General features: G+C 37.3%; 1 protein-coding gene across 1 annotated transcript; it reads right to left on the bottom strand.

The window, feature by feature from the left end:
* Positions 1-1,012: 1,012 nt before the first annotated feature.
* LOC120161498 (probable aspartyl aminopeptidase) lies at positions 1,013-8,791 on the bottom strand. Its single transcript, XM_039171726.1, has 9 exons — positions 8,551-8,791; positions 8,029-8,164; positions 7,672-7,944; positions 6,139-6,283; positions 4,654-4,893; positions 3,552-3,773; positions 2,297-2,455; positions 1,339-1,451; positions 1,013-1,174 (listed from the first exon to the last, which is right to left on the bottom strand). Exons 1-9 carry the CDS (start codon positions 8,774-8,776, stop codon positions 1,069-1,071), a joined length of 1,620 nt encoding a protein of 539 aa, XP_039027657.1. The 5' UTR covers positions 8,777-8,791; the 3' UTR covers positions 1,013-1,068.
* Positions 8,792-25,318: the final 16,527 nt, after the last annotated feature.

The following is a 25,318-nucleotide window of genomic DNA, read 5'->3' as shown; positions in this document are numbered from 1 at the left end:
GTATATATTTGGGGTATGTGACCTATTAGTTATGGTTATGGTTATGGTTATGCTTGAGTTTATGTTTATACGTGTGCCTATTATAATGCTTGAGTGTATGTTTGGATTACATATTACTAAAAGGGGTAAGATAGTTGTTTAACAAAATGAAGATGTTTGAAAGCTTGAAATTGATTGTATTGATGTTCTTATCAGTTAGAGCATATTGGTGCATGATCTTTACCTTACTTGAAATCTGTTTGTTGCTCAAACTTTTAGGAACTATTTTTCTAGAATATAGTTCAATTTAGGGCGAATTAGTCTCGGAACAGCTAAAAAACAGCTTGCTGTTGTGGACTTATGGTTCACAGTTTCGACTGAAATGACATAAAAATACATATTCTGAATTTTCTTAAGCTATTGATAACACGAGCACACCCTCCAGACGCCGTTATTCAAACTCATGACCTCTAAAAAGATCAACATTCTCTTTTACTAATGAAATCACTTAACGGGTTCTTACTACTAATATTTATAAAGTACATTCTTCCCAGTTCTTGTGCGTCTAAACTGAATGGTACGCTTAATTAGGGTATGCTCATGCTAATATGTCGAAATCGATTCTCTCTGTCTTTTCAAATCGGATAAGGATTGTAGATGGGCAAACTTTTGAATATGCATAAAAAGATAATAATACTTCAAAATTTTATATGATTCAAAATGTCAATGGGTTTAAATATATATCAAGAACAAAAATACTTTAAAATTAAATATTTTAATTTAACATGAGGGTATTTTCGTAATTCACTTTTAATAATTAATTTAAAGTTTAAACTTCTATATATAGATGATAAATAAAGATAGCATAAACGAAACACAATGACTTCTATTTTATTTTCAGTCGAACATTGTAATTTCCTGTTTTAAAAAATATAAGAAAGGAAGCAAATACTTACAGCTTTTAGATGAACGATAGAGGAAACGATTATAAAAGGATGAAATTGAAAAGTTAACTTTCTGAATAATAATTTGAACAATAAGTTGTGAAGTACAAAATATGAATTACTTGAATGATAGAAACTTTACCAGTTAGTCAACAACAAGCTTCCTATCTATGCTGGAGAAAGTCTGGTAAAATGCCTTGAAATGTTTGTAAGCAATTTCTATATCTTCCTTCCCACATACTTCTCTCACACTGCAAAAGGTCCAAATCAAGAGTAGAAAAAAATCACTAAGATCTGCAGGAAAATGAGGTAAAAACAGAGAACGGAGCATTGGCAAAATAGGTTATCCATTTTAGAACTACCCTGAACCAGCTCCACTGACATAGGTTCGGTAACATAGTGCAATCAATATTACCTGTGCATAGAAAGCTGAGCGATGCCGCAATCAACAGTACGGATACCAACCCCAGAAGCAAGTATGGGACCAATGGTGGATCCACATCCCATATCATTTCTTACCACAAATTCCTACAAAGAAAACATAAAATGTATTCACAACTGTCTCAAAAATAATATGTATGTATGTATGTATGTGTTTGTGCATTATATAATAGAAGAATGTGAACATATGGCTGTCTAATATTTTGGTGTCAGTGCTTCAACCAAGATAATGTTACTAAATAGATGAATCATATGGTTAGATGATAATGAACAGGGAGCCAAACTAAAACTTCTGCAACGGGACGCCCAAATAATGATGCTATACTATAACTATCATATCTCTAATGACCAAAACAATTTAGGTCTACACGTAAAACGTGTGATAATCTTCTAAAATCCATTTACTTATCAGTGACAACATTTCTCCAAATATCACCTCCTCTACTTGAATCATCTCCCCTTCTTTCTTCCAAAAAGCAACCAACAGGCAAAAGCAGGAGGCATCTTAATGCTTGTTTGTGAGCCATGTGACATTGTGTTTCTAAACCAATATTCTGATAAGATATCAAGAAGTATAATGAATCTGAGGTGTGATTTGTTTATAAAGTGAATGAGGGTATTACTCAGAAATGTTGAGCTCTCTCTCTCTCACGCACACAAACAAAATCTTAATTTTCAAATTAGACAAAAATTGTAATGTATTCAAGCAACACTGTGAATAATTGTACATGCATGAAATACTTTGAGTGTGATCATACTATTTTGATTTTAAAAATGAATCTATGCCGCAAAACCAATGCAATTGATCCCCATGGCATAGAAAAAGGAACCTCAAGAAAGAAATTATATCTCTACAAAAATTTTCATACAGAAAGCAGCAAGTGAACTGATTCAATTGTAAGTCCTTGACTATAATATGGAAACCGGGTCACCTGAGTAGGAAGATTATGAAGTTTTGCAACTTCTTTGAAGAGAAAAGATGTTACGCCACTGGTAGCATAAGGGTTCATTGAGACAACAGATGGTAATTGCAAATATGTGAAACATGCCACCAGAATGCAAACACAACCAGAGATTTGAAAGTTCATGTTCTACCAATCAAAAGTCTTACATCAATCCATGAACGTGTATTAAGATTAAATATTTTCCATATTTGCATATGTTACTTAATCTCAGATTACACGTGTCTTCTAGATATTTTTAACACAAGTATGGCTCTTGTTATTCTTCTTAGGATACAGGCTGGGATTAGAAAGCCGCAAGAATTAAAATGGTAAGGCAACCCAGAAACAACCCACTTGAGTGACTGGTCCTTTATTCAACCGGATTAATAGGGTTTAAACTGGATGCAGAAATATTACATTTTAATATAATTTGTTGTTAAAATATAAATAGAACATAGGTGAAAGTTCTGATTCCCAACAATAACAAAACAACAAAAACAATAATTTTGGTCCACAACAAAACCGAATGACCTGAAACTACATCATTTTGTTCTAAACTGGTTGAATGCAAGTTCCACTGATTCCCAACTCAACCAGTTTGATCAGCTGCCTATTCCAGTTTCCAAAACAGTGTTAATTTATAAGCTGTGACCAGGTGTCTTTGGAGTTTGGATCAAAACAATAATTTCCATGTTAACAGGATTGATCCCCCTTGATAAGCTCTAGTTTCACTCGAGCTCAGTTGTTATGCCTAATTTGTTTTTCCTATGCTTCTTGCTTTTTGAACTTCTCAAATGGCTGGAGCTCGAATTCATTTGTTATGTAGCCTAGACTCAGATGCCTATGCCTTAATCCTTTCTTATTCCGTTAGACTCAGTTGCTCAATTCTTTTGGTTGATGGCAACCCCTGGATGGAATTCCATCCAAGTATGTCTTTGAGTACAAATGCACTAAGTTTTTTCTTCAAAACTTTTCCTCCGATTAGAAGAGCTATAATCCCCATCTTCATTCCAAATTGAAGGAGTCAAACATGAGTCTTACGGAGAAATTAAGAAATATAGTATCATAGGTGATAGAATTTCTCTTGGGGACAGTGAGACGGAGTCTCGAAGACATACTATTCTACATATTTGACATGCAAAGGTTAAGACCTTTCTGTCATCCTTCTCAAAAGAGAATAAAAAAGACCTAGATTCTAAAAAGGTACTATTTTTTCTTTTTAAGATGATGAATAAGTATTCTTAATAAGCAATAAAAGCATTAACAAAATTCTGAACAGAAGCATTGCAAAGAGTTCAATTATGCAGTTAAAAGCTTCTAGTTGATACATACCAAGAAAAGACTGGCGAATTACACGGTCAAAGGCACTTTCACCAGCATAACTATTGGCTAATGAACCAACAATGCGTCTCATTGCCTGAAACATAGTTGGTGCCCCTGCTCCTTGATATGAATCCGAACCTACCTGTCCAACAGAAGTAAGAATTCTGTAATTGTATAATTCTAGGAGGAAGATGAGTATTAAAAGACTCAATATTTACAAGAAGAATAATACAGAAACATGCCTACTTGAGAACAGAAACATCTTATTATAGCAATTTACTTTTGGGAAAAAAAACTTTGATTCTAAAAGGTTTGAAAGTAATTAATAGTTATATAAACTTCTACCAGATAAAATTAGCTTTTAAAGTATTTGACCAGAAACTCTCTCAGGTAACAATTTCTTTCATACAAATCTTGTAGGAGGCATATTTTTCTGTTGAGTCCAACTCTAGGTTGCATGCATGTACTGACAGATGACAGACAAATTTTGATTGTATGGAAGCATGTACAACATATATTCCTTGGCAGACAGCAATCCGGTTCACAAGTCCTGTCTGTGCTAATAATTGTTAAAATTATGTACGAGGTTCTAATTTTTGTGTTGAATTCAAGCTTCTCAAGAAATGATCTCAGCAAATGATTTATTTCATTATCCATCTCCCTATGTAGCATTTTTAGCTAGAGGAACTCAGATTGCATAAGCATGTTAAGTAGCACACATTGCCTGAGGAAAGCACATGCAAATAGAAAACTGATAGCAGGCTGCAAGCCATATTTGTAATGATAATTGTGTAACATTCGTGTTTATGCCACTAGATCTTTAGTTTGATTCAATACTCACTTCATTTTTGAGATTAGATGGGTTCATACAAAGAAATTAGGGTTCTGTCAATAATCTTGGCTCTCAAGCCATGTTATTGAATCATGTTCAGAATTACTACTACAAAGCCATCTAGTCATTCAAATAGGCTCAAGCTCCTTTGATAAGCATACACAAATATATATCTCTGGAAAAAGTTTACCTCCTCATTATCAAATAAAGCAACCATCCGAATAGCATGCTCACTTGATAAATCACCAGGAGACCCACATGAATCAACCAGAGCTCGCAAAGCACAATAACTCGAAGCAAGATTATCTAACCTTCCAGAGAATATAAATTCATTGTTTGCGCCTCCAAGACAGCTAGGTTGGGTATCACAAATATTCAACTCAATATTGACAATGTCATCAACATCACAGCCAAGCTCATCTGACAAAATCTGCAAGCAAATGTAAGAAAAATATTTAACACAAGTGTTCTATCAACACCACGAATTACATAAACCTGGTTGATGGATACCTATCTTAAACAACAGATATAATGATTACATCTTGCACAAACAAAAGAATCAATTATAAAAAAAATAAAATAATAAGAGGTTAGGAATAAAAAGTCGTGAAGCAAATTGAAAAATGGGTAGTAATGGATGTTACAAGGCAGCAACTACAAAAGGACAGACTAACCATTTGTGAAGTCTAATCATGCAATATTCTCTTTTCTTTACCTTTTAAAGATAACAAATGATAAAAAGAAAAGAAAAGAAAAAGACATCTTTAAAGAGGTTCATCCATACATAAAAACTGCAATTATCCAAATTTGGATACCATAAAAGAAACACATAAGGATTTTTCAGACACTTCACATGAAGCCACTCCTGGTCGTATATGCATCCTAGAACTTTAGTCAGACACTTCTCTATTGCAATTAAATAATGACCTATTAGCACAATTCACGCATGTAAAAGGCTCATTTGTTTTTCCCCAAGCAGGTAGCCTTGTGAACCAACTCTCTATGTACCATACACAATAAAGTCTTCTTTGTTCCTTTATTCTAAAAAAAAATCTTAAGGATTGACATTGTTAGCCTTAAATAGATCATTACTGTCAAATGAAAAAAGAAACATACAGTAATTTTCCAAACTAAATTTCCTTGATATTTTGTGTATTTTAATTCGAAAACTCACTTTGTTTCTACTTTAGGTTTGGAAGGCAGGTAGTTATAGTCACACCTTAGAAATGAGAGGTAATGATGTACAGGTTATACCTTAGCCTTCAAAAGATGGTTTTAAAGCTTGAAGAAAGTAGACCCTTTAGTAAGGGGCGCAAAGGGAAAGAACTACAACAAATTCGTTAATGCCTTAAGTTCCATGTATATTTCTTCTATTGTTGTTTTCCTGTTATATTTATTTAAATTTAATGTTGAAAAATCTGATTCAAGCCAATTCAGCCCCCTTTACTAGATTGCTTAACCACATTTAGCTGATAAGAATCATACCAATTTAGTTAATAGGAATCATACCAAGTAAAATATTATTACAATCTATGGGCATTTTCTCTTCTTGTTAGAGCTTCTTTCTAACAGATTCTGAGGGGGGGACGAGCTTAATCATAACAAGTGCAATATCATTAAATCAATTTTAAATTGCTTGAACAGCTCCAAACAATCATAATTCAAAAACATATACCTGCATAAGAACTGGATGATGAGCACCCTTGGAAGACGAAGTACCTTGCTCTTTTGATTCTGCAGGTGCTTCTTCTGGTTTTGTTGCAAGTAGTGGAACAAGGTGAGTCTCTAGATTTGGTTTGAATCCATCAGTGTTCACTGTGCTAAATCATTTTAACAAAAAAAAGAAGAAAAAAGTCAGTGTAGACAGTGAATGAGGACGCATTGATAATCGATCTAACAAACACTAATATATCTGCACATGAAAGAGAATAATTCAATTAAAACAATTTTGAAAAATCTTCTATTAGTAACCTAACAACACTTTTTTTTATTGTCCATCTTCCTTTTAAGATGGAAAAGGAAATAAAATGTTGGAAATAAGTGATCTTATGAATATTCACTAACTGCTATATATATGAAATATCAACATGTTTTGCAACTGTATATCTTGAAATTTTACCACTTGAGCATATGAAATTTCAAATTTATACAGAAGCTGGCACATGAATGATCTTGCTGTCAGTTTTGACACAAGTGATTACTTTCAACAAAGGAAATAAAATGGTAAACTGAAATTCTAAGTGTTCAGACAACATTATGGGATAATCAGAAAGATGCGTCAACAGGTTTTAGTTTAAGAAGGGACAAGTTGAAGAATAAATTCCATCTATTTAAAACCAAGCATGGACACACACACACGCATAGAGATGAAAAACAATGCAAGATCATGAATGAGCATAGCAACAGAATTCACTCCATGGTAACTTAAAAGACTTCAATGAATCTAGCAGTATCATAACATTGTCAACTAACCATGAAAGTTTGAGCAAATAAGATCTTCAGATTGTTTTTAGAGGAACTAATTCATTGAAACCAAGCAAATGTTAATCCATTATCCAGTTAAATCTTCACTTGATCAGAGTGTGAAATTCCTTTGTTATTTCAATTCTTTTAGATGTTCTGCTATAGTCTGTGCATGATCAAAAGTTATTATTTCATGTGCCTGTCTTCTGGCATAACATTTATGGTGATGAAATTACCAATTAGTCTTCCAAACTTTATCCTATTTAGGGTGCGTTTTATATGTTTCTATGACTCGGCCAATAGGAATTCATTTTTAGAGGAAATTATGAGGACAATACTAATTAATCTCGCCAAAATGTTATTGTTGCCTAATCAAAATGGAGGGTATTTATTAAGTATCTGTGGTATCTTCCAGCTAAAATTATTTTACAAAAACAATAGAAACTAATTGACAGAGATCAGTGGAAGAAAAATATAAACAATGATATGAACTATAGATGAGCAAGACAAGGAATTTTAACATAAAAATGATGCCGTCCGCAAAACTTATCTCCTCATCCAATTTATCGGCTCCAATAGGTGATGAAATTACAAGTGTTCATTTCAACAATAAATACCAAGATCATCACTAGCCAATCTCAATAAAGGCATTAATCATTTTTTTTTAAATTCCAAGAGTATTTGCAATATCCTAGCATAAAATAACATAATTCTGAAATGGTTATTTAATGGAGAAGTAGATAACCGGTCAAGATGAATTGCCAGTGTGGGTACTCGTAGAAGAGGTCTCTTTATTTTGACAAGCTTGTGGACAAACGAACCATCACTAGCTCTGACAATGACTCTTCCAGCAACACTTAGGTCTCTGTCAAACCAAGTGTGCCACAAGCCACCACCATAAGTTTGTACATTGAGCATGAGATAATTGGACTTCAATGAAGCTGATTTTGGTTTAAGTTTGAGACAAGGACTGTCTGTATGTGCAGCAATAACATGAAAGCCATTACCAACAATGTAACTGCAAAACTAACACGAGCTTACCTTGAATGTTCTTTTATTTTGAAAATTTTAAATCAAAATTTTCAAGATTTATTCCACTCACTTTTCTCCAACGGCGAAAGCCACCAAACAAGACATGTTCCTAGTAAAGAAGTAGCGCCCACCAGGCTTAAGGTCCCACTCATCATTCTCACTTAGTAAATGAAAACCAGCAGCAATTACCTGTCGTTTTGCTTCAGCTGTGTACAGGAAAATTTTCATGTTTGGCCTCAGAAGCTATATATCGAGAAGTCACATCATATATGAATTTAATTCAGCTTTATATCAAATTTTCGCCAGCTATATCTTGATTAGTTCGTTTATTAGTTTCACTTCCCCTAGCAGATGTGATCATTATTATGTCAAAATGTGTTATACTAATTAAGATCATGACACGATTGTAGTTTCTACTTGTACATAAAATTAGAGATTTCATTAATAAATTAGCAAAAAAATCAAATTAATATTAGGCAAAGAACTGCTAATAAATTACATATAGAAGTTGGAAAGAATTGGTAATATGTTCAAATATTAAAACAAAAATTGAAAGAAAATGATGGAAGAAAGGTGTTGATATTCGGTAAACCTGTAGCGTGAAACTGAGTCCAGGATTCGTTGAGATAATTCAAAAGGTCTCCGACAATGGGTAGATTCGTGGATGCTGAGGAGGCGGAGGCGGAGGTGCAGGATAGAGAAGAGAAGGAGAATTTGCGGCGGCGGGTATTGATGGAGAAAGGGGAGTGCGAATAAGGTAGTCTGGAGAAGAAGGTTGATGGGTGGTGCAGGAGTTGCGCTCGACTTATCGCTGCCATCGCCTACGGTCCTTTCCAGGCCTACACGGCTACACTCCATTCTGCCTAAATTATTCTCAAGAGTGAAATTAAAACTAATTTTACAACAAAAAATAATCAAATTTATTATATTTTTCTTATTTAAGGTACGTTAATGTTTTTAAATTAAAACATTTTTTATATTTTTGTTCTATTGTCATTTAAAAATAATAATTTTTAAAAAATCCCCAAATCACTATTTTTTTTATAAAAAATTATACTTATCATTAAATCATTGTTCTCATTTCTTTTCATCACTAAATCTCATTCTAAAATTAAATTTTTAAATCTTAATTTTTTTAATTTTAACCATTAGAAAATCACAACGATATAAATATACTGATAATGATAAACCTTTCGACGACAAAATAAGATTATAAAAGATTTAAATATTTAAACATTTCGAGTGATGACAAAAGAACAGTTGATCAATGGAAGTTTGACAACAAAAGAAATAGATAGTTATAATATATTTGATGATGTAGAGTTATTAATGAGGATAAATGGGTGATTTGAGGATTAAAGATTTAACAATTTTATTGGTATTTTTAATTTGAGGATTTAAGGTTTTTTTAGAAAATTAATCATTTTAATTTTGTTAAATGAGAATATTAAAATCAAATCATATGCCAAGTATTTATTGGATAAAAGTTTTTTTATGAAATTTGAAAGTTATGCCTTAAAATGATAACAATATGAAATATTAAATACTTGATTCAACAAATTTTTTACATATCTTGAGATATGTTATTCAGCTTCTCATAATACTACTTCTAACCATTTGAATTATCAAACGAACACTCTCAAAACCCAAAATATAATAAAACTCTAAACCCTGAAAAATCATATATCGACGAACTCACCTTGCGTTTAATGTGCCACTCTGTGATTTAGATTTTCCAAAATATCTACTCATGAAATCAAACACAAATAATTCATGCTTTTAGAGGAGGTTTAGAAATTTATCGGAATTGAAATTGTTCGTCTTAAAATTCAAATATAAAAGATATTCTTTTGAGAATATGAGCAACATATCTCAAAAATTAATCTCATCGAACATGTGTTGAAAAAACATTGATGCATTAAAAGATATAAGTTTTTGATGATTTTCTTTTGGTTAATTATGAGTAAGTTTTATTTAAAATAAATAAATAAATAAACAAATTAGAAGAAAGAAGAGAGGAATAAAAATAATTGGTACTAATTTTATCGCGCAATTATCGATGACAAATGAAGATTAAACGATGATATCAATCGAAAATTTTATGATTTATGATAAAAAGAAGAAGAAGAAGAAGAAGAAGAAGAAGAAGAAGAAGAAGAAGAAGAAGAAGAAGAAGAAGAAGAAGAAGAAGAAGAAGAAGAAGAAGATAATGACCATATCATAACCCTATTAATAATTTAACTTCTAATTTTGGTCATTAATCATTAGACCGTTTAATTTAGAATTAATGATATAATTTATCCTATAATATTTTATATAAGAGTAAAAGTATAAAAACGGTCCTTCGACTATATGATACTATTTTATTGTGCCTCCTCCTATTAAAAGTTATAAAATGTTCCCCGACTATTCATTATAATTCAAACTCGTTCTTTTCTGTTAATAAGTTAACAGTAGTATAAATTTGACATTAACATGCTACTGATATATGGTAGTTGTTTGAGATTATAAGATTAGATTTTATTACATCTCAATCACCAAGTTAACATACAACTCAAAGTATTGTTAATTTTTTAACAAAAAATGACGAGTTTAAAATATAATGAATAGTCTGGTGATCATTTTATAACTTTTAACAGTCGAATGACTCAACAAAGCAACTTCCTATAATTGAGGGATTATTTTATAATATTTAATTGTCATTTCACTCAACAAAATAATATTCTACAGTCATGGTACCATTTTTTTACTTTACCATTTATATAATTACACAAAATACCATATATCACAAGCTATTGCAAATCTTATAATAATTTACGCAATTACACAAGAACATTATCACATTTCAATCATTATATTATTACGCAATATTAACCTTATTTTACTGTGAGTTTTTTTGGCGTTTTTCCTAAAAAATCACCGATGACCGGTATATTTACCGATCTAACATCAGTCAGACTATATTTCCCGATCTAACACCCTTTACAGTAAGGCGCGCCCCCTACAATGCGTTATACGTTGATTTGGCGCCACGTGGGGTAAGGCGCGCCCCCTGTGATGCACCTTATGCTGATATGGATACACATGTGAACGGGCGGGGGTAATTTGGTAATTAAGGGTATAGCGCGGTGCAAGGGTCGCGCCTTACCTGTGATTCTGACTAGCGTCAGAAAGGCGCGACTGATAACTCCTTGAAAAGGTCATATTTTGGGACCTTTTCACTTAAGTTATTGAATGTCTAAGAGCCCATTTAGGACCATTTAGATGCATTTAGGAGCATATAGTTGCATGTGGTGGATTTCAGTTTGCCGTGGCATTTTATTTTTACAGCGGTGCTGCTTTATGGGAAAGGTACTTGTCTGATGATGTGCAGGTGTTGAAAGCAAGGAAAAGAAGATTTAAAATGCCGTGACATAAGGATATTGTTGAGCTAAATAAAAATGCCAAGGTCAAATGGCATTTCAGGAGCGTACAAGGAGAGAGAAGATATTTTCTAGCCAATTGTCCCGGATTTTACGCATGCTCTGCCTGAGATACCCACCGCAACATTTTGGCGCTTCAACCACCGGTTCTGTTGATGACGTTGCCTAGTCTGACCCTGCAGATCCTGTCGGTCCTAGGGCGCCTGTAGCGGGATTATGCTGGTCTCTAGCCAGCTACCTAGGTTGTATCATTGCCTAGTCTGCTCGACTCCCAAGCAACTCAACCATGGTTTTGGGGTTTCCTATGATGGTTAACACCAAACCTTAGGATTTCTTTTCCCCTATAAATAGAGGAGGAAGCCATATTGAAGAAGACTTTAGTTCCAACCACATTTGATCTTAAAAAGTTAGAGAGAGAAAGTCTCATATTTCTCCGTCAATCCCACTTGTCGTGGCATTTCTCCTTGACTAGCAGAAGGGAGTGGCGTTTTGAGCATCCGAGAGGAGCTAGTCCGCTGGAACAGTCCTTGGTGGCCGAGGAAGGCATTTGGCAGTGCACGTTGAAGGCTTTTTCTCCTCCCCTTAGTACTTGCTTTTATATTTTGTTGTTAGGTTGTAAGGAACGAATGAATCTTGCTTTGTGCTTGTTGATTTCGAACCCCAGCATGAACTAATCCTATTTGGTGGGAGTTCGCATGGTTATTTAAGTTGTTATTTTAATGAATGGTTGTGTTTCATGCTCTATTCTGTTTTGTTTATGATGCTTAAAGCCTTGAGGTTGTATGAGCTACGAGAGTAGCCTTTCCTTAGGAGGGCTCATGAGGTTCGAGAGAATGCCTTGGCAATTTATCTTTAGTCTTCGAGAGAAGCTAGGGAGGAACTATATAAACAACGGGTTCTAGATAGTAACTAGGCCTAATCCACCTTAGAGATAAGGATAGGATTTCATTTGGCTAAAAGGAGTTGTGTATAAACGATAGGTTAGATGTTAATGCTGCCGCAAAAAGGTATTGCCGAGACATATTCTATTAGCTGAGTCAATAGGATCACTGCTTGGGCTTACGCCAATCGGTTTTGCCAGGGCATCTTTAGTCTGTCGAGTCCCTTACTAGAGATAGCATAGGGCACATCAGTAGACTCTGTCGGGTAGGGTAAGCATAGAAGAAGCACCATTCAGAGAAATAAACTTAAGTTTTCGTTGTGTCTCCCATCGCTCATTTCCATTGATGCTTATCTTGTGAGAAAGCTAAAGTCCTACATATAGTAAATCTAGTATTTGCATTTTTATTTTGCCTTGACATTTCCATTTGTTTTCACATATCACAATTTAATTTGCCACGACATATCCATCTACTACCACACTATCACCACTCCATTTCCACTACGTCCATTCCATTTTGTCACAGCATTCTCATCTGTATATACCATAACTAACTTTACTTAGGTGACAAAGTAAAGTGCCTTGACAAACCTATTTGATTTCCCCAATTCCCTGTGGAGACGATACTCTACTTATCACTTTATTACTTGTTCGATTGTGTATACTTGCACACATATCCGCATCATATTTTAGTACTCACAAATAGCGGACAAGTTTTTGGCGCCGTTGCCGGGGAATTGGCAACTGGAAGTTAATTAGTTTTGTCATAGCATTTTTATTTTACTTGTTTAATTTTTTTGTATAGTTTTACTTGTTATTTTCCTTATCTTTATCAGGTTTTTATTTTACGTACTCAAAGTGCTCCAGCAAAGATGTATCAAATTGGAAATCAAGGAATAGGTCAAGAGGAATATCAATATGCCGAGGCAATTCCGAATGCTGGGAATGCAGCTAGGCCTCGTAGTATTCGAGATCATTTAAATATTATCATGGATGAACTAAATCCTGGAATTTTGGCACCCATGATTCAGACAGCCCACTTTGAGCTCAAACCGGTTATGTTCGACATGTTGGACTTTATTGGACAGTTTGGTGGTGCTCCTCATGAGGATGCAAGGCAACATGTTCGGGCATCCAACTCAGCATGTCTATTATGCCACGCAATCACAATGAGAGTGACTGCCCGACCAATCTAGAGTCCATCAACTTTGTAGAGAACTACAATCGAGGTAACAACAACCCCTATTCTAACGATCTTGGATGATGTCAACATCCAAACATTTTGTGGGAAAATCAAGGAACCATCAACTCTAGTCAGCCCGCTAGGCAGCAGAACTTCAGTGACTCCCAGAGTTTTCAAACGAATATGCCATGGCATAATTCTAACGAGGGAGTAACATATTCATCTAACACAAGCTCTTTGGAGGCCACGATGCAAGATTTTATCGCAACAATGAAGACCATGCTGCAAGACCATGCGACCTCTATAAAAAGTCAAGAAGCTCTGCTTCAGAGCCACAGTTCGTCGTTGAGGGCTTTGGAGGGTCAGGTTGGCCAAATTGCCACGGCATTACATTTTTGCCCACATGGCAGTCTACCTAGTGATACTGAAGTCACTAAGGATCAAGACATGGAGCATTGTGGTACATTCAGCTCAAGGAGTGGCATCAAAATCTATAAAGATGCTAAGTTTGGGGGGAAGACACGCGGAGAGCCCGATCATGAGATTATGCACGAAGATCCGAAGGTGCAAGAAGATTCACATTCGCTGGAAAATAAGGATGAGGGTTCGAAGAATACAACCAATGAAGAGAAGAAAATTTTTGCCACGACAAAAGAAAAAACCCCATCAGTAGGAGTTGATGACCAAAAGAAAGCTGCAGAATTTTGCCGCAACAAATTTTTATGCAGTGATAATCACTTCAATCTTGATGAAGAAGATGAAGAGGAGCTCGAGGATATTTCAAAGGAGATGAGTAAGTCTAGCTCACCCATAGCTAGACCGGGTATGAAATTTGAACCTTTGAATCCTATTAAATTTACTCATCCTAAACCTCAACTAGCTGCTCATTTTTCTAGGCTAGAAATTGTGAAAGAACTAAGGAATGAAATGGAGATTAAAAAAAAATTCACTAATGAGAAATTATTATTTGCCGCGGTAATTTCGTGGTATGCTGACATTGTCAAATTTCTCATTAGTGTTGTTTTGCTTCCTTACTTGACTGGCCTAGGAAGGAACAAGGTCATACACGATGGTGGAGACTGGCATAGGGATGATCTCGACCTCTCCAACGAATTTGTTGCCCAAGTGATTTCAAGTTGCCAAAGCAAAAAGGAGCGAAAAGAGATCACATTCCACTACCATTCAACTTCATGCATAGAGCACTTTGAAGGAGAGAGGACTACTGCAAAGGTCCTAAAATTTAGATGTGAAAGACCCGAAATGCCAAGGCAATTTATTTTTAAGGCAGAACTGTTATATGTGTGGGGCATTTTGGTCTACACTGGTGCTCCGATCGAGCGTGACAAATCTGCACTTTTATTGGACGATGTCGATACCGGCCAAGCATCTTGAAGATGCCGTGACATTTCAGATTTACTCTTGTGCATAAATAATATTTTATTATGCTATTGTTTTAGTTTATTTTCTTTGAAGTGCTTATTTTTCTTTGCAAGGTCCATCTCATGCAGCCCACCGAGTCAATGGAGGAGAAACAATATGAGATGCCACGACAAGTTCCTTTGCGAAGGAGCCGACGTCGCCTTAGAAAGACATCTCAGCGTACGGAGACCCCGCTCCCAGCCGCCCCAGAAGGTCCTAGCACTCCTCCAGTCGCACCCGCGTCTGACTCCGAACATTCCAGCCCCGCTAAGCTCCGCAAGCGCACTCGCCGTGCGACTGCTGCACCACCACCATGAAGCCAATGTACCTTGCATTGCATTGCATTCATAGCATGTAGTTTTCATTTTTCTTAGATTTAGTAAGCATTGGGGACAATGTTTCTCTCAAGTTTGGGGGAAGTAGGTTTCTCGCATCATTGTATGATAGTCTTAGTAAAATGAATATGCCATGACATTAGTAAATATAGAATTAGTTTTCTGGAATTAATTGAGGATGCCCGATGATGAAGAATTCTTGATGGCTAGGATAGAATGTACATGACTGGTTGAGGATGATAGAACCAACTCTAGGACTTGCTTCTTTGAAACCCTTGAACACGAGTGTATGTTTTCCATGCTTGAGAAACTTAGAAATTTTTTATAAGAGAATTCTTAAATGTCGTGGCATAAAACTGTGAATGATGAAAACCCCACATAAAAAAAAAGAAAAAAAAAGAAAAATAAGTTATAAATAAATGCCTTGACATATCTGTAGAGGAACACTCCGCTATGTCTTGGCATATGAGTGAATGAAAGTAGTCACAGGATGACTCTACCTGACTAGCTCGGGGGTGAAAGATATGCTCCCTTTCATCTAGAGTGTGGGATGGTAGAGTGATGGGCTGACTCTCCTCGTAGCAGAAGTAATCAAAGAAAACAAAGAGGAGTAGTAATTTGAAAATGTCATGGTAAATTGAGAAAGCTTGAGTAGAAAATTTTTAGGTTTGTTAAGCATGGACTGGATACAAACACGCACTCACCCACATAAAGAATCTTGCCCTAGGGGACGGTACTTGATTTCTCAAACTAGTCTAGCATGTTGAAGCCATATGAGCTGAGGGCTGAAATTTTATCCCATATAACTATTCTGCTTCTGAACTTGTCATGGTATTTTTGTTTTGCTTATCACTATCAATTGCTTGAGGACAAGCAATAGCTTAAGTTTGGGGGTGTGATAACTCCTTGAAAAGGTCATATTTTGGGACCTTTTCACTTAAGTTATTGAATGTCTAAGAGCCCATTTAGGACCATTTAGATGCATTTAGGAGCATATAGTTTCATGTGGTGGATTTCAGTTTGCCGTGGCATTTTATTTTTACAGCGGTGCTGCTTTATGGGGAATGTACTTGTCTGATGATGTGCAGGTGTTGAAAGCAAGGAAAAGAGGATTTAAAATGCCGTGGCATAAGGATATTACTGAGCTAAATAAAAATGCCAATCTCAAATGGCATTTCAGGAGCGTACAAGGATAGAGAAGATATTTTCCAGCCAGCTGTCCCGGATTTTACGCATGCTCTGCCCGAGATACCCACCGCAGCATTTTGGCGCTTCAACCATCGGTTCTGTTGATGACGTTGCCTAGTCTGACCCTGTAGATCCTGTCGGTCCTAGGGCGCCTGTAGCGGGATTATGCCGGTCTCTAGCCAGCTACCTAGGCTGTATCATTGCCTAGTCTGCTCGACTCCTAAGTAACTCAACCATGGTTTTGGGGTTTCCTAGGATGGTTAACACCAAACCTTAGGATTTCTTTTCCCCTATAAATAGAGGAGGAAACCATATTGAAGAAGACTTTAGTTCCAGCCACATTTGATCTTAAAAAGTTAGAGAGAGAAAGTCTCATCTTTCTCCGTTAATCCCACTTGCCGTGGCATTTCTCCTTGACTAGCAGAAGGGAGTGGCGTTCTGAGCATCCGAGAGGAGCTAGTCCGCTGGGAGCAATCCTTGGTGGCCGAGGAAGGCATTTGGCAGTGCACGTTTAAGGCTTTTTCTCCTCCCCTTATTACTTGCTTTTATATTTTGTTATTGGGTTGTAAGGAACGAATGAATCTTGCTTTGTGCTTATTGATTTCGAACCCCAGCATGAACTAATCCTATTTGGTGGGAGTTCGCATGGTTATTTAAGTTGTTATTTTAATGAATGGTTGTGTTTCATGCTCTATTATGTTTTGTTTATGATGCTTAAAGCCTTGAGGTTGTAGGAGCTACGAGAGTAGCCTTTCCTTAGGAGGGTTCATGAGGTTCGAGAGAATGCCTTGGCAATTTATCTTTAGTCTTCGAGAGAAGTTAGGGAGGAACTACATAAACAACGGGTTCTAGATAGTAACTAGGCCTAATCCACCTTAGAGATAAGAATATGATTTCATTCGACTAAAAGGAGTTGTGTATAAACGATAGGTTAGATGTTAATGCTGCCGCAAAAAGGTATTGCCAAGACATATTCTATTAGTTGAGTCAATAGGATCACTGCTTGGGCTTACGCCAATCGGTTTTGTCAGGGCATCTTTAGTTTGTCGAGTCCCTTACTAGAGATAGCATAGGGCACATCAGTAGACTCTGTCGGGCAGGGTAAGCATAGAAGAAGCACCATTCAGAGAAATAAACTTAAGTTTTCCTTGTGTCTCCCATCGCTCATTTCCATTGCTGATTGTCTTGTGAGAAAGCTAAAGTCCTACATATAGTAAATCTAGTATTTGCATTTTTATTTTGCTTTGACATTTCCATTTGTTTTCACGTATCAGAATTTAATTTGCCACGACATATCCATCTGCTACCACACTATCACCACTCCATTTCCACTACGTCCATTCCATTTTGCCACTGTATTCTCATCTGTATATACCATAACTAACTTTACTTAGGTGACAAAGTAAAGTGCCTTGACAAACCTATTTGATTTCCCCAATTCCCTGTGGAGACGATACTCTACTTATCACTTTATTACTTGTTCGATTGTGTATACTTGCACACATATCCGCATCATATTTTAGTACTCACAAATAGCGGACAAGTTTTTGGCGCCGTTGCCGGGGAATTGGCAACTGGAAGTTAATTAGTTTTGTCATAGCATTTTTATTTTACTTGTTTAATTTTTTTGTATAGTTTTACTTGTTATTTTCCTTGTCTTTATCAGTTTTTTATTTTACGTACTCAAAGTGCTCCAGCAAAGATGTATCAAATTGGAAATCAAGGAATAGGTCAAGAGGAATATCAATATGCCGAGGCAATTCCGAATGCTGGGAATGCAGCTAGGCCTCGTAGTATTCGAGATCATTTAAATATTATCATGGACGAACTAAATCCTGGAATTTTGGCACCCATGATTCAGACAGCCCACTTTGAGCTCAAACCGGTTATGTTCGACATGTTGGACTTTATTGGACAGTTTGGTGGTGCTCCTCATGAGGATGCAAGGCAACATGTTCGGGCATCCAACTCAACATGTCTATTATGCCACGCAATCACAATGAGAGTGACTGCCCGACCAATCTAGAGTCCATCAACTTTGTAGAGAACTACAATCGAGGTAACAACAACCCCTATTCTAACGATCTTGGATGATGTCAACATCCAAACATTTTGTGGGAAAATCAAGGAACCAACAACTCTAGTCAGCCCGCTAGGCAGCAGAACTTCAGTGACTCCCAGAGTTTTCAAACGAATATGCCATGGCATAATTCTAACGAGGGAGTAACATATTCATCTAACACAAGCTCTTTGGAGGCCACGATGCAGGATTTTATTGCAACAATGAAGACCATGCTGCAAGACCATGCGACCTCTATAAAAAGTCAAGAAGCTCTGCTTCAGAGCCACAGTTCGTCGTTGAGGGCTTTGGAGGGTCAGGTTGGCCAAATTGCCACGGCATTACATTTTTGCCCACATGGCAGTCTACCTAGTGATACTGAAGTCACTAAGGATCAAGACATGGAGCATTGTGGTACATTCAGCTCAAGGAGTGGCATCAAAATCTATAAAGATGCTAAGTTTAGGGGGAAGACACGCGGAGAGCCCGATCATGAGATTATGCACGAAGATCCGAAGGTGCAAGAAGATTCACATTCGCTGGAAAATAAGGATGAGGGTTCGAAGAATACAACCAATGAAGAGAAGAAAAATTTTGCCACGGCAAAAGAAAAAACCCCATCAGTAGGAGTTGATGACCAAAAGAAAGCTGCAGAATTTTGCCGCAACAAATTTTTATGCAGTGATAATCACTTCAATCTTGATGAAGAAGATGAAGAGGAGCTCGAGGATATTTCAAAGGAGATGAGTAAGTCTAGCTCACCCATAGCTAGACCGGGTATGAAATTTGAACCTTTGAATCCTATTAAATTTACTCATCCTAAACCTCAACTAGCTGCTCATTTTTCTAGGCTAGAAATTGTGAAAGAACTAAGGAATGAAATGGAGATTAAAAAAAATTCACTAATGAGAAATTATTATTTGCCGCGGTAATTTCGTGGTATGCTGACATTGTCAAATTTCTCATTAGTGTTGTTTTGCTTCCTTACTTGACTGGCCTAGGAAAGAACAAGGTCATACACGATGGTGGCTACTGGCATAGGGATGACCTCGACCTCTCCAACGAATTTGTTGCCCAAGTGATTTCAAGTTGCCACAGCAAAAAGGAGCGAAAAGAGATCACATTCCACTACCATTCAACTTCATGCATAGAGCACTTTGAAGGAGAGAGGACTACTGCAAAGGTCCTAAAATTTAGATGTGAAAGACCCGAAATGCCAAGGCAATTTATTTTTAAGGCAGAACTGTTATATGTGTGGGGCATTTTGGTCTACACTGGTGCTCCGATCGAGCGTGACAAATCAGCACTTTTATTGGACGATGTCGATACCGGCCAAGCATTTTGAAGATGCCGTGACATTTCAGATTTACTCTTGTGCATAAATAATATTTTATTATGCTATTGTTTTAGTTTATTTTCTTTTAAGTGCTTATTTTTCTTTGCAAGGTCCATCTCATGCAGCCCACCGAGTCAATGGAGGAGAAACAATATGAGATGCCACGACAAGTTCCTTTGCGAAGGAGCCGACGTCGCCTTAGAAAGACATCTCAGCGTACGGAGACCCCGCTCCCAGCCGCCCCAGAAGGTCCTAGCACTCCTCCAGTCGCACCCACGTCTGACTCCGAACATTCCAGCCCCGCTAAGCTCCGCAAGCGCACTCGCCGTGTGACTGCTGCACCACCACCATGAAGCCAATGTACCTTGCATTGCATTGCATTCATAGCATGTAGTTTTCATTTTTTTTAGATTTAGTAAGCATTGGGGACAATGTTTCTCTCAAGTTTGGGGGAAGTAGGGTTCTCGCATCATTGTATGATAGTATTAGTAAAATGAATATGCCATGACATTAGTAAATATAGAATTAGTTTTCTGGAATTAATTGAGGATGCCCGATGATGAAGAATTCTTGATGGCTAGGATAGAATGTACCTGACTGGTTGAGGATGATAGAACCAACTCTAGGACTTGCTTCTTTGAAACCCTTGAACACGAGTGTATGTTTTCCATGCTTGAGAAACTTAGAAATTTTTTATAAGAGAATTCTTAAATATCGTGGCATAAAACTGTGAATGATGAAAACCCCACATAAAAAAAAGAAAAAAAAAAGAAATAGACGTTATAAATAAATGCCTTGACATATCTGTAGAGGAACACTCCGCTATGTCTTGGCATATGAGTGAATGAAAGTAGTCACAGGATGACTCTACCTGACTAGCTCGGGGGTGAAAGATATGCTCCCTTTCATTTAGAGTGTGGGATGGTAGAGTGATGGGCTGACTCTCTTCGTAGCAGAAGTAATCAAAGAAAACAAAGAGGAGTAGTAATTTGAAAATGTCATGGTAAATTGAGAAAGCTTGAGTAGAAAATTTTTAGGTTTGTTAAGCATGGACTGGATACAAACACGCACTCACCCACATAAAGAATCTTGCCCTAGGGGACGGTACTTGATTTCTCAAACTAGTCTAGCATGTTGAAGCCATATGAGCTGAGGGCTGAAATTTTATCCCATATAACTATTCTGCTTCTGAACTTGTCATGGTATTTTTGTTTTGCTTATCACTATCAATTGCTTGAGGACAAGCAATAGCTTAAGTTTGGGGGTGTGATAACTCCTTGAAAATGTCATATTTTGGGACCTTTTCACTTAAGTTATTGAATGTCTAAGAGCCCATTTAGGACCATTTAGATGCATTTAGGAGCATATAGTTTCATGTGGTGGATTTCAGTTTGCCGTGGCATTTTATTTTTACAGCGGTGCTGCTTTATGGGAAAGGTACTTGTCTGATGATGTGCAGGTGTTGAAAGCAAGGAAAAGAGGATTTAAAATGCCGTGAGATAAGGATATTACTGAGCTAAATAAAAATGCCAATGTCAAATGGCATTTCAGGAGCGTACAAGGATAGAGAAGATATTTTCCAGCCAGCTGTCCCGGATTTTACGCATGCTTTGCCCGAGATACCCACCGCAGCATTTTGGCACTTCAACCATCGGTTCTGTTGATGATGTTGCCTAGTCTGACCCTGTAGATCCTGTCGGTTTTAGGGCGCCTGTAGCGGGATTATGCCGGTCTCTAGCCAGCTACCTAGGTTGTATCATTGCCTAGTCTGCTCGACTCCTAAGTAACTCAACCATGGTTTTGGGGTTTCCTAGGATGGTTAACACCAAACCTTAGGATTTCTTTTCCCCTATAAATAGAGGAGGAAACCATATTGAAGAAGACTTTAGTTCCAGCCACATTTGATCTTAAAAAGTTAGAGAGAGAAAGTCTCATCTTTCTCCGTTAATCCCACTTGCCGTGGCATTTCTCCTTGACTAGCAGAAGGGAGTGGCGTTCTGAGCATCCGAGAGGAGCTAGTCCGCTGGGAGCAGTCCTTGGTGGCCGAGGAAGGCATTTGGCAGTGCACGTTTAAGGCTTTTTCTCCTCCCCTTAGTACTTGCTTTTATATTTTGTTATTGGGTTGTAAGGAACGAATGAATCTTGCTTTGTGCTTATTGATTTCGAACCCCAGCATGAACTAATCCTATTTGGTGGGAGTTCGCATGGTTATTTAAGTTGTTATTTTAATGAATGGTTGTGTTTCATGCTCTATTATGTTTTGTTTATGATGCTTAAAGCCTTGAGGTTGTAGGAGCTACGAGAGTAGCCTTTCCTTAGGAGGGTTCATGAGGTTCGAGAGAATGCCTTGGCAATTTATCTTTAGTCTTCGAGAGAAGTTAGGGAGGAACTACATAAACAACGGGTTCTAGATAGTAACTATGCCTAATCCACCTTAGAGATAAGGATATGATTTCATTCAACTAAAAGGAGTTGTGTATAAACGATAGGTTAGATGTTAATGCTGCCGCAAAAAGGTATTGCCAAGACATATTCTATTAGCTGAGTCAATAGGATCACTGCTTGGGCTTACGCCAATCGGTTTTGTCAGGGTATCTTTAGTTTGTCGAGTCCCTTACTAGAGATAGCATAGGGCACATCAGTAGACTCTGTCGGGCAGGGTAAGCATAGAAGAAGCACCATTCAGAGAAATAAACTTAAGTTTTCCTTGTGTCTCCCATCGCTCATTTCCATTGCTGCTTGTCTTGTGAGAAAGCTAAAGTCCTACATATAGTAAATCTAGTATTTGCATTTTTATTTTGCTTTGACATTTCCATTTGTTTTCACGTATCAGAATTTAATTTGCCACGACATATCCATCTGCTACCACACTATCACCACTCCATTTCCACTACGTCCATTCCATTTTGCCACTGTATTCTCATCTGTATATACCATAACTAACTTTACTTAGGTGACAAAGTAAAGTGCCTTGACAAACCTATTTGATTTCCCCAATTCCCTGTGGAGACGATACTCTACTTATCACTTTATTACTTGTTCGATTGTGTATACTTGCACACATATCCGCATCATATTTTAGTACTTACAAATAGCGGACAAGTTTTTGGCGCCGTTGCCGGGGAATTGGCAACTGGAAGTTAATTAGTTTTGTCATAGCATTTTTATTTTACTTGTTTAATTTTTTTGTATAGTTTTACTTTTTATTTTCCTTGTCTTTATCAGGTTTTTATTTTACGTACTCAAAGTGCTCCAGCAAAGATGTATCAAATTGGAAATCAAGGAATAGGTCAAGAGGAATATCAATATGCCGAGGCAATTCCGAATGCTGGGAATGCAGCTAGGCCTCGTAGTATTCGAGATCATTTAAATATTATCATGGACGAACTAAATCCTGGAATTTTGGCACCCATGATTCAGACAGCCCACTTTGAGCTCAAACCGGTTATGTTCGACATGTTGGACTTTATTGGACAGTTTGGTGGTGCTCCTCATGAGGATGCAAGGCAACATGTTCGGGCATCCAACTCAGCATGTCTATTATGCCACGCAATCACAATGAGAGTGACTGCCCGACCAATCTAGAGTCCATCAACTTTGTAGAGAACTACAATCGAGGTAACAACAACCCCTATTCTAACGATCTTGGATGATGTCAACATCCAAACATTTTGTGGGAAAATCAAGGAACCAGCAACTCTAGTCAGCCCGCTAGGCAGTAGAACTTCAGTGACTCCCAGAGTTTTCAAACGAATATGCCATGGCATAATTCTAACGAGGGAGTAACATATTCATCTAACACAAGCTCTTTGGAGGCCACGATGCAAGATTTTATCGCAACAATGAAGACCATGCTGCAAGACCATGCGACCTCTATAAAAAGTCAAGAAGCTCTGCTTCAGAGCCACAGTTCGTCGTTGAGGGCTTTAGAGGGTCAGGTTGGCCAAATTGCCACGGCATTACATTTTTGCCCACATGGCAGTCTACCTAGTGATACTGAAGTCACTAAGGATCAAGACATGGAGCATTGTGGTACATTCAGCTCAAGGAGTGGCATCAAAATCTATAAAGATGCTAAGTTTAGGGGGAAGACACGCGGAGAGCCCGATCATGAGATTATGCACGAAGATCCGAAGGGGCAAGAAGATTCACATTCGCTGGAAAATAAGGATGAGGTTTTCGAAGAATACAACCAATGAAGAGAAGAAAAATTTTGCCACGGCAAAAGAAAAAACCCCATCAGTAGGAGTTGATGACCAAAAGAAAGATGCAGAATTTTGCCGCAACAAAATTTTATGCAGTGATAATCACTTCAATCTTGATGAAGAAGATGAAGAGGAGCTCGAGGATATTTCAAAGGAGATGAGTAAGTCTAGCTCACCCATAGCTAGACCGGGTATGAAATTTGAACCTTTGAATCCTATTAAATTTACTCATCCTAAACCTCAACTAGCTGCTCATTTTTCTAGGCTAGAAATTGTGAAAGAACTAAGGAATGAAATGGAGATTAAAAAAAATTCACTAATGAGAAATTATTATTTGCCGCGGTAATTTCGTGGTATGCTGACATTGTCAAATTTCTCATTAGTGTTGTTTTGCTTCCTTACTTGACTGGCCTAGGAAAGAACAAGGTCATACACGATGGTGGAGACTGGCATAGGGATGACCTCGACCTCTCCAACGAATTTGTTGCCCAAGTGATTTCAAGTTGCCACAGCAAAAAGGAGCGAAAAGAGATCACATTCCACTACCATTCAACTTCATGCATAGAGCACTTTGAAGGAGAGAGGACTACTGCAAAGGTCCTAAAATTTAGATGTGAAAGACCTGAAATGCCAAGGCAATTTATTTTTAAGGCAGAACTGTTATATGTGTGGGGCATTTTGGTCTACACTGGTGCTCCAATCGAGCGTGACAAATCTGCACTTTTATTGGACGATGTCGATACCGGCCAAGCATCTTGAAGATGTCGTGACATTTCAGATTTACTCTTGTGCATAAATAATATTTTATTATGCTATTGTTTTAGTTTATTTTCTTTTAAGTGCTTATTTTTCTTTGCAAGGTCCATCTCATGCAGCCCACCGAGTCAATGGAGGAGAAACAATATGAGATGCCACGACAAGTTCCTTTGCGAAGGAGCCGACGTCGCCTTAGAAAGACATCTCAGCGTACGGAGACCCCGCTCCCAGCCGCCCCAGAAGGTCCTAGCACTCCTCCAGTCGCACCCGCGTCTGACTCCGAACATTCCAGCCCCGCTAAGCTCCGCATGCGCACTCGCCGTACGACTGCTGCACCACCACCATGAAGCCAATGTACCTTGCATTGCTTTGCATTCATAGCATGTAGTTTTCATTTTTCTTAGATTTAGTAAGCATTGGGGACAATGTTTCTCTCAAGTTTGGGGGAAGTAGGGTTCTCGCATCATTGTATGATAGTATTAGTAAAATGAATATGCCATGACATTAGTAAATATAGAATTAGTTTTCTGGAATTAATTGAGGATGCCCGATGATGAAGAATTCTTGATGGCTAGGA

This window comes from Hibiscus syriacus, unplaced genomic scaffold, assembly GCF_006381635.1.
Source record: "Hibiscus syriacus cultivar Baekdansim isolate YM2019G1 unplaced genomic scaffold, ASM638163v2 tig00111402_pilon, whole genome shotgun sequence".
Taxonomy (NCBI): domain Eukaryota; kingdom Viridiplantae; phylum Streptophyta; class Magnoliopsida; order Malvales; family Malvaceae; genus Hibiscus; species Hibiscus syriacus.
The sequence above is the reverse complement of the archived record's forward strand: the minus strand, read 5'-3'. Positions and strand labels throughout refer to the sequence as shown.

Excerpts from the sequence above, each read along its gene's own strand:
- LOC120161498 (XM_039171726.1), bottom strand. The coding sequence starts at position 8,776 with ATGGCAGCGATAAGTCGAGCGCAACTCCTGCACCACCCATCAACCTTC. Across the intron at positions 1,452-2,296 it reads TTCATAATCTTCCTACTCAG|GAATTTGTGGTAAGAAATGA; the intron begins GTGACCCGGTTT and ends TTTTCTTTGTAG. Across the intron at positions 1,175-1,338 it reads GCTCAGCTTTCTATGCACAG|TGTGAGAGAAGTATGTGGGA; the intron begins GTAATATTGATT and ends GACCTTTTGCAG.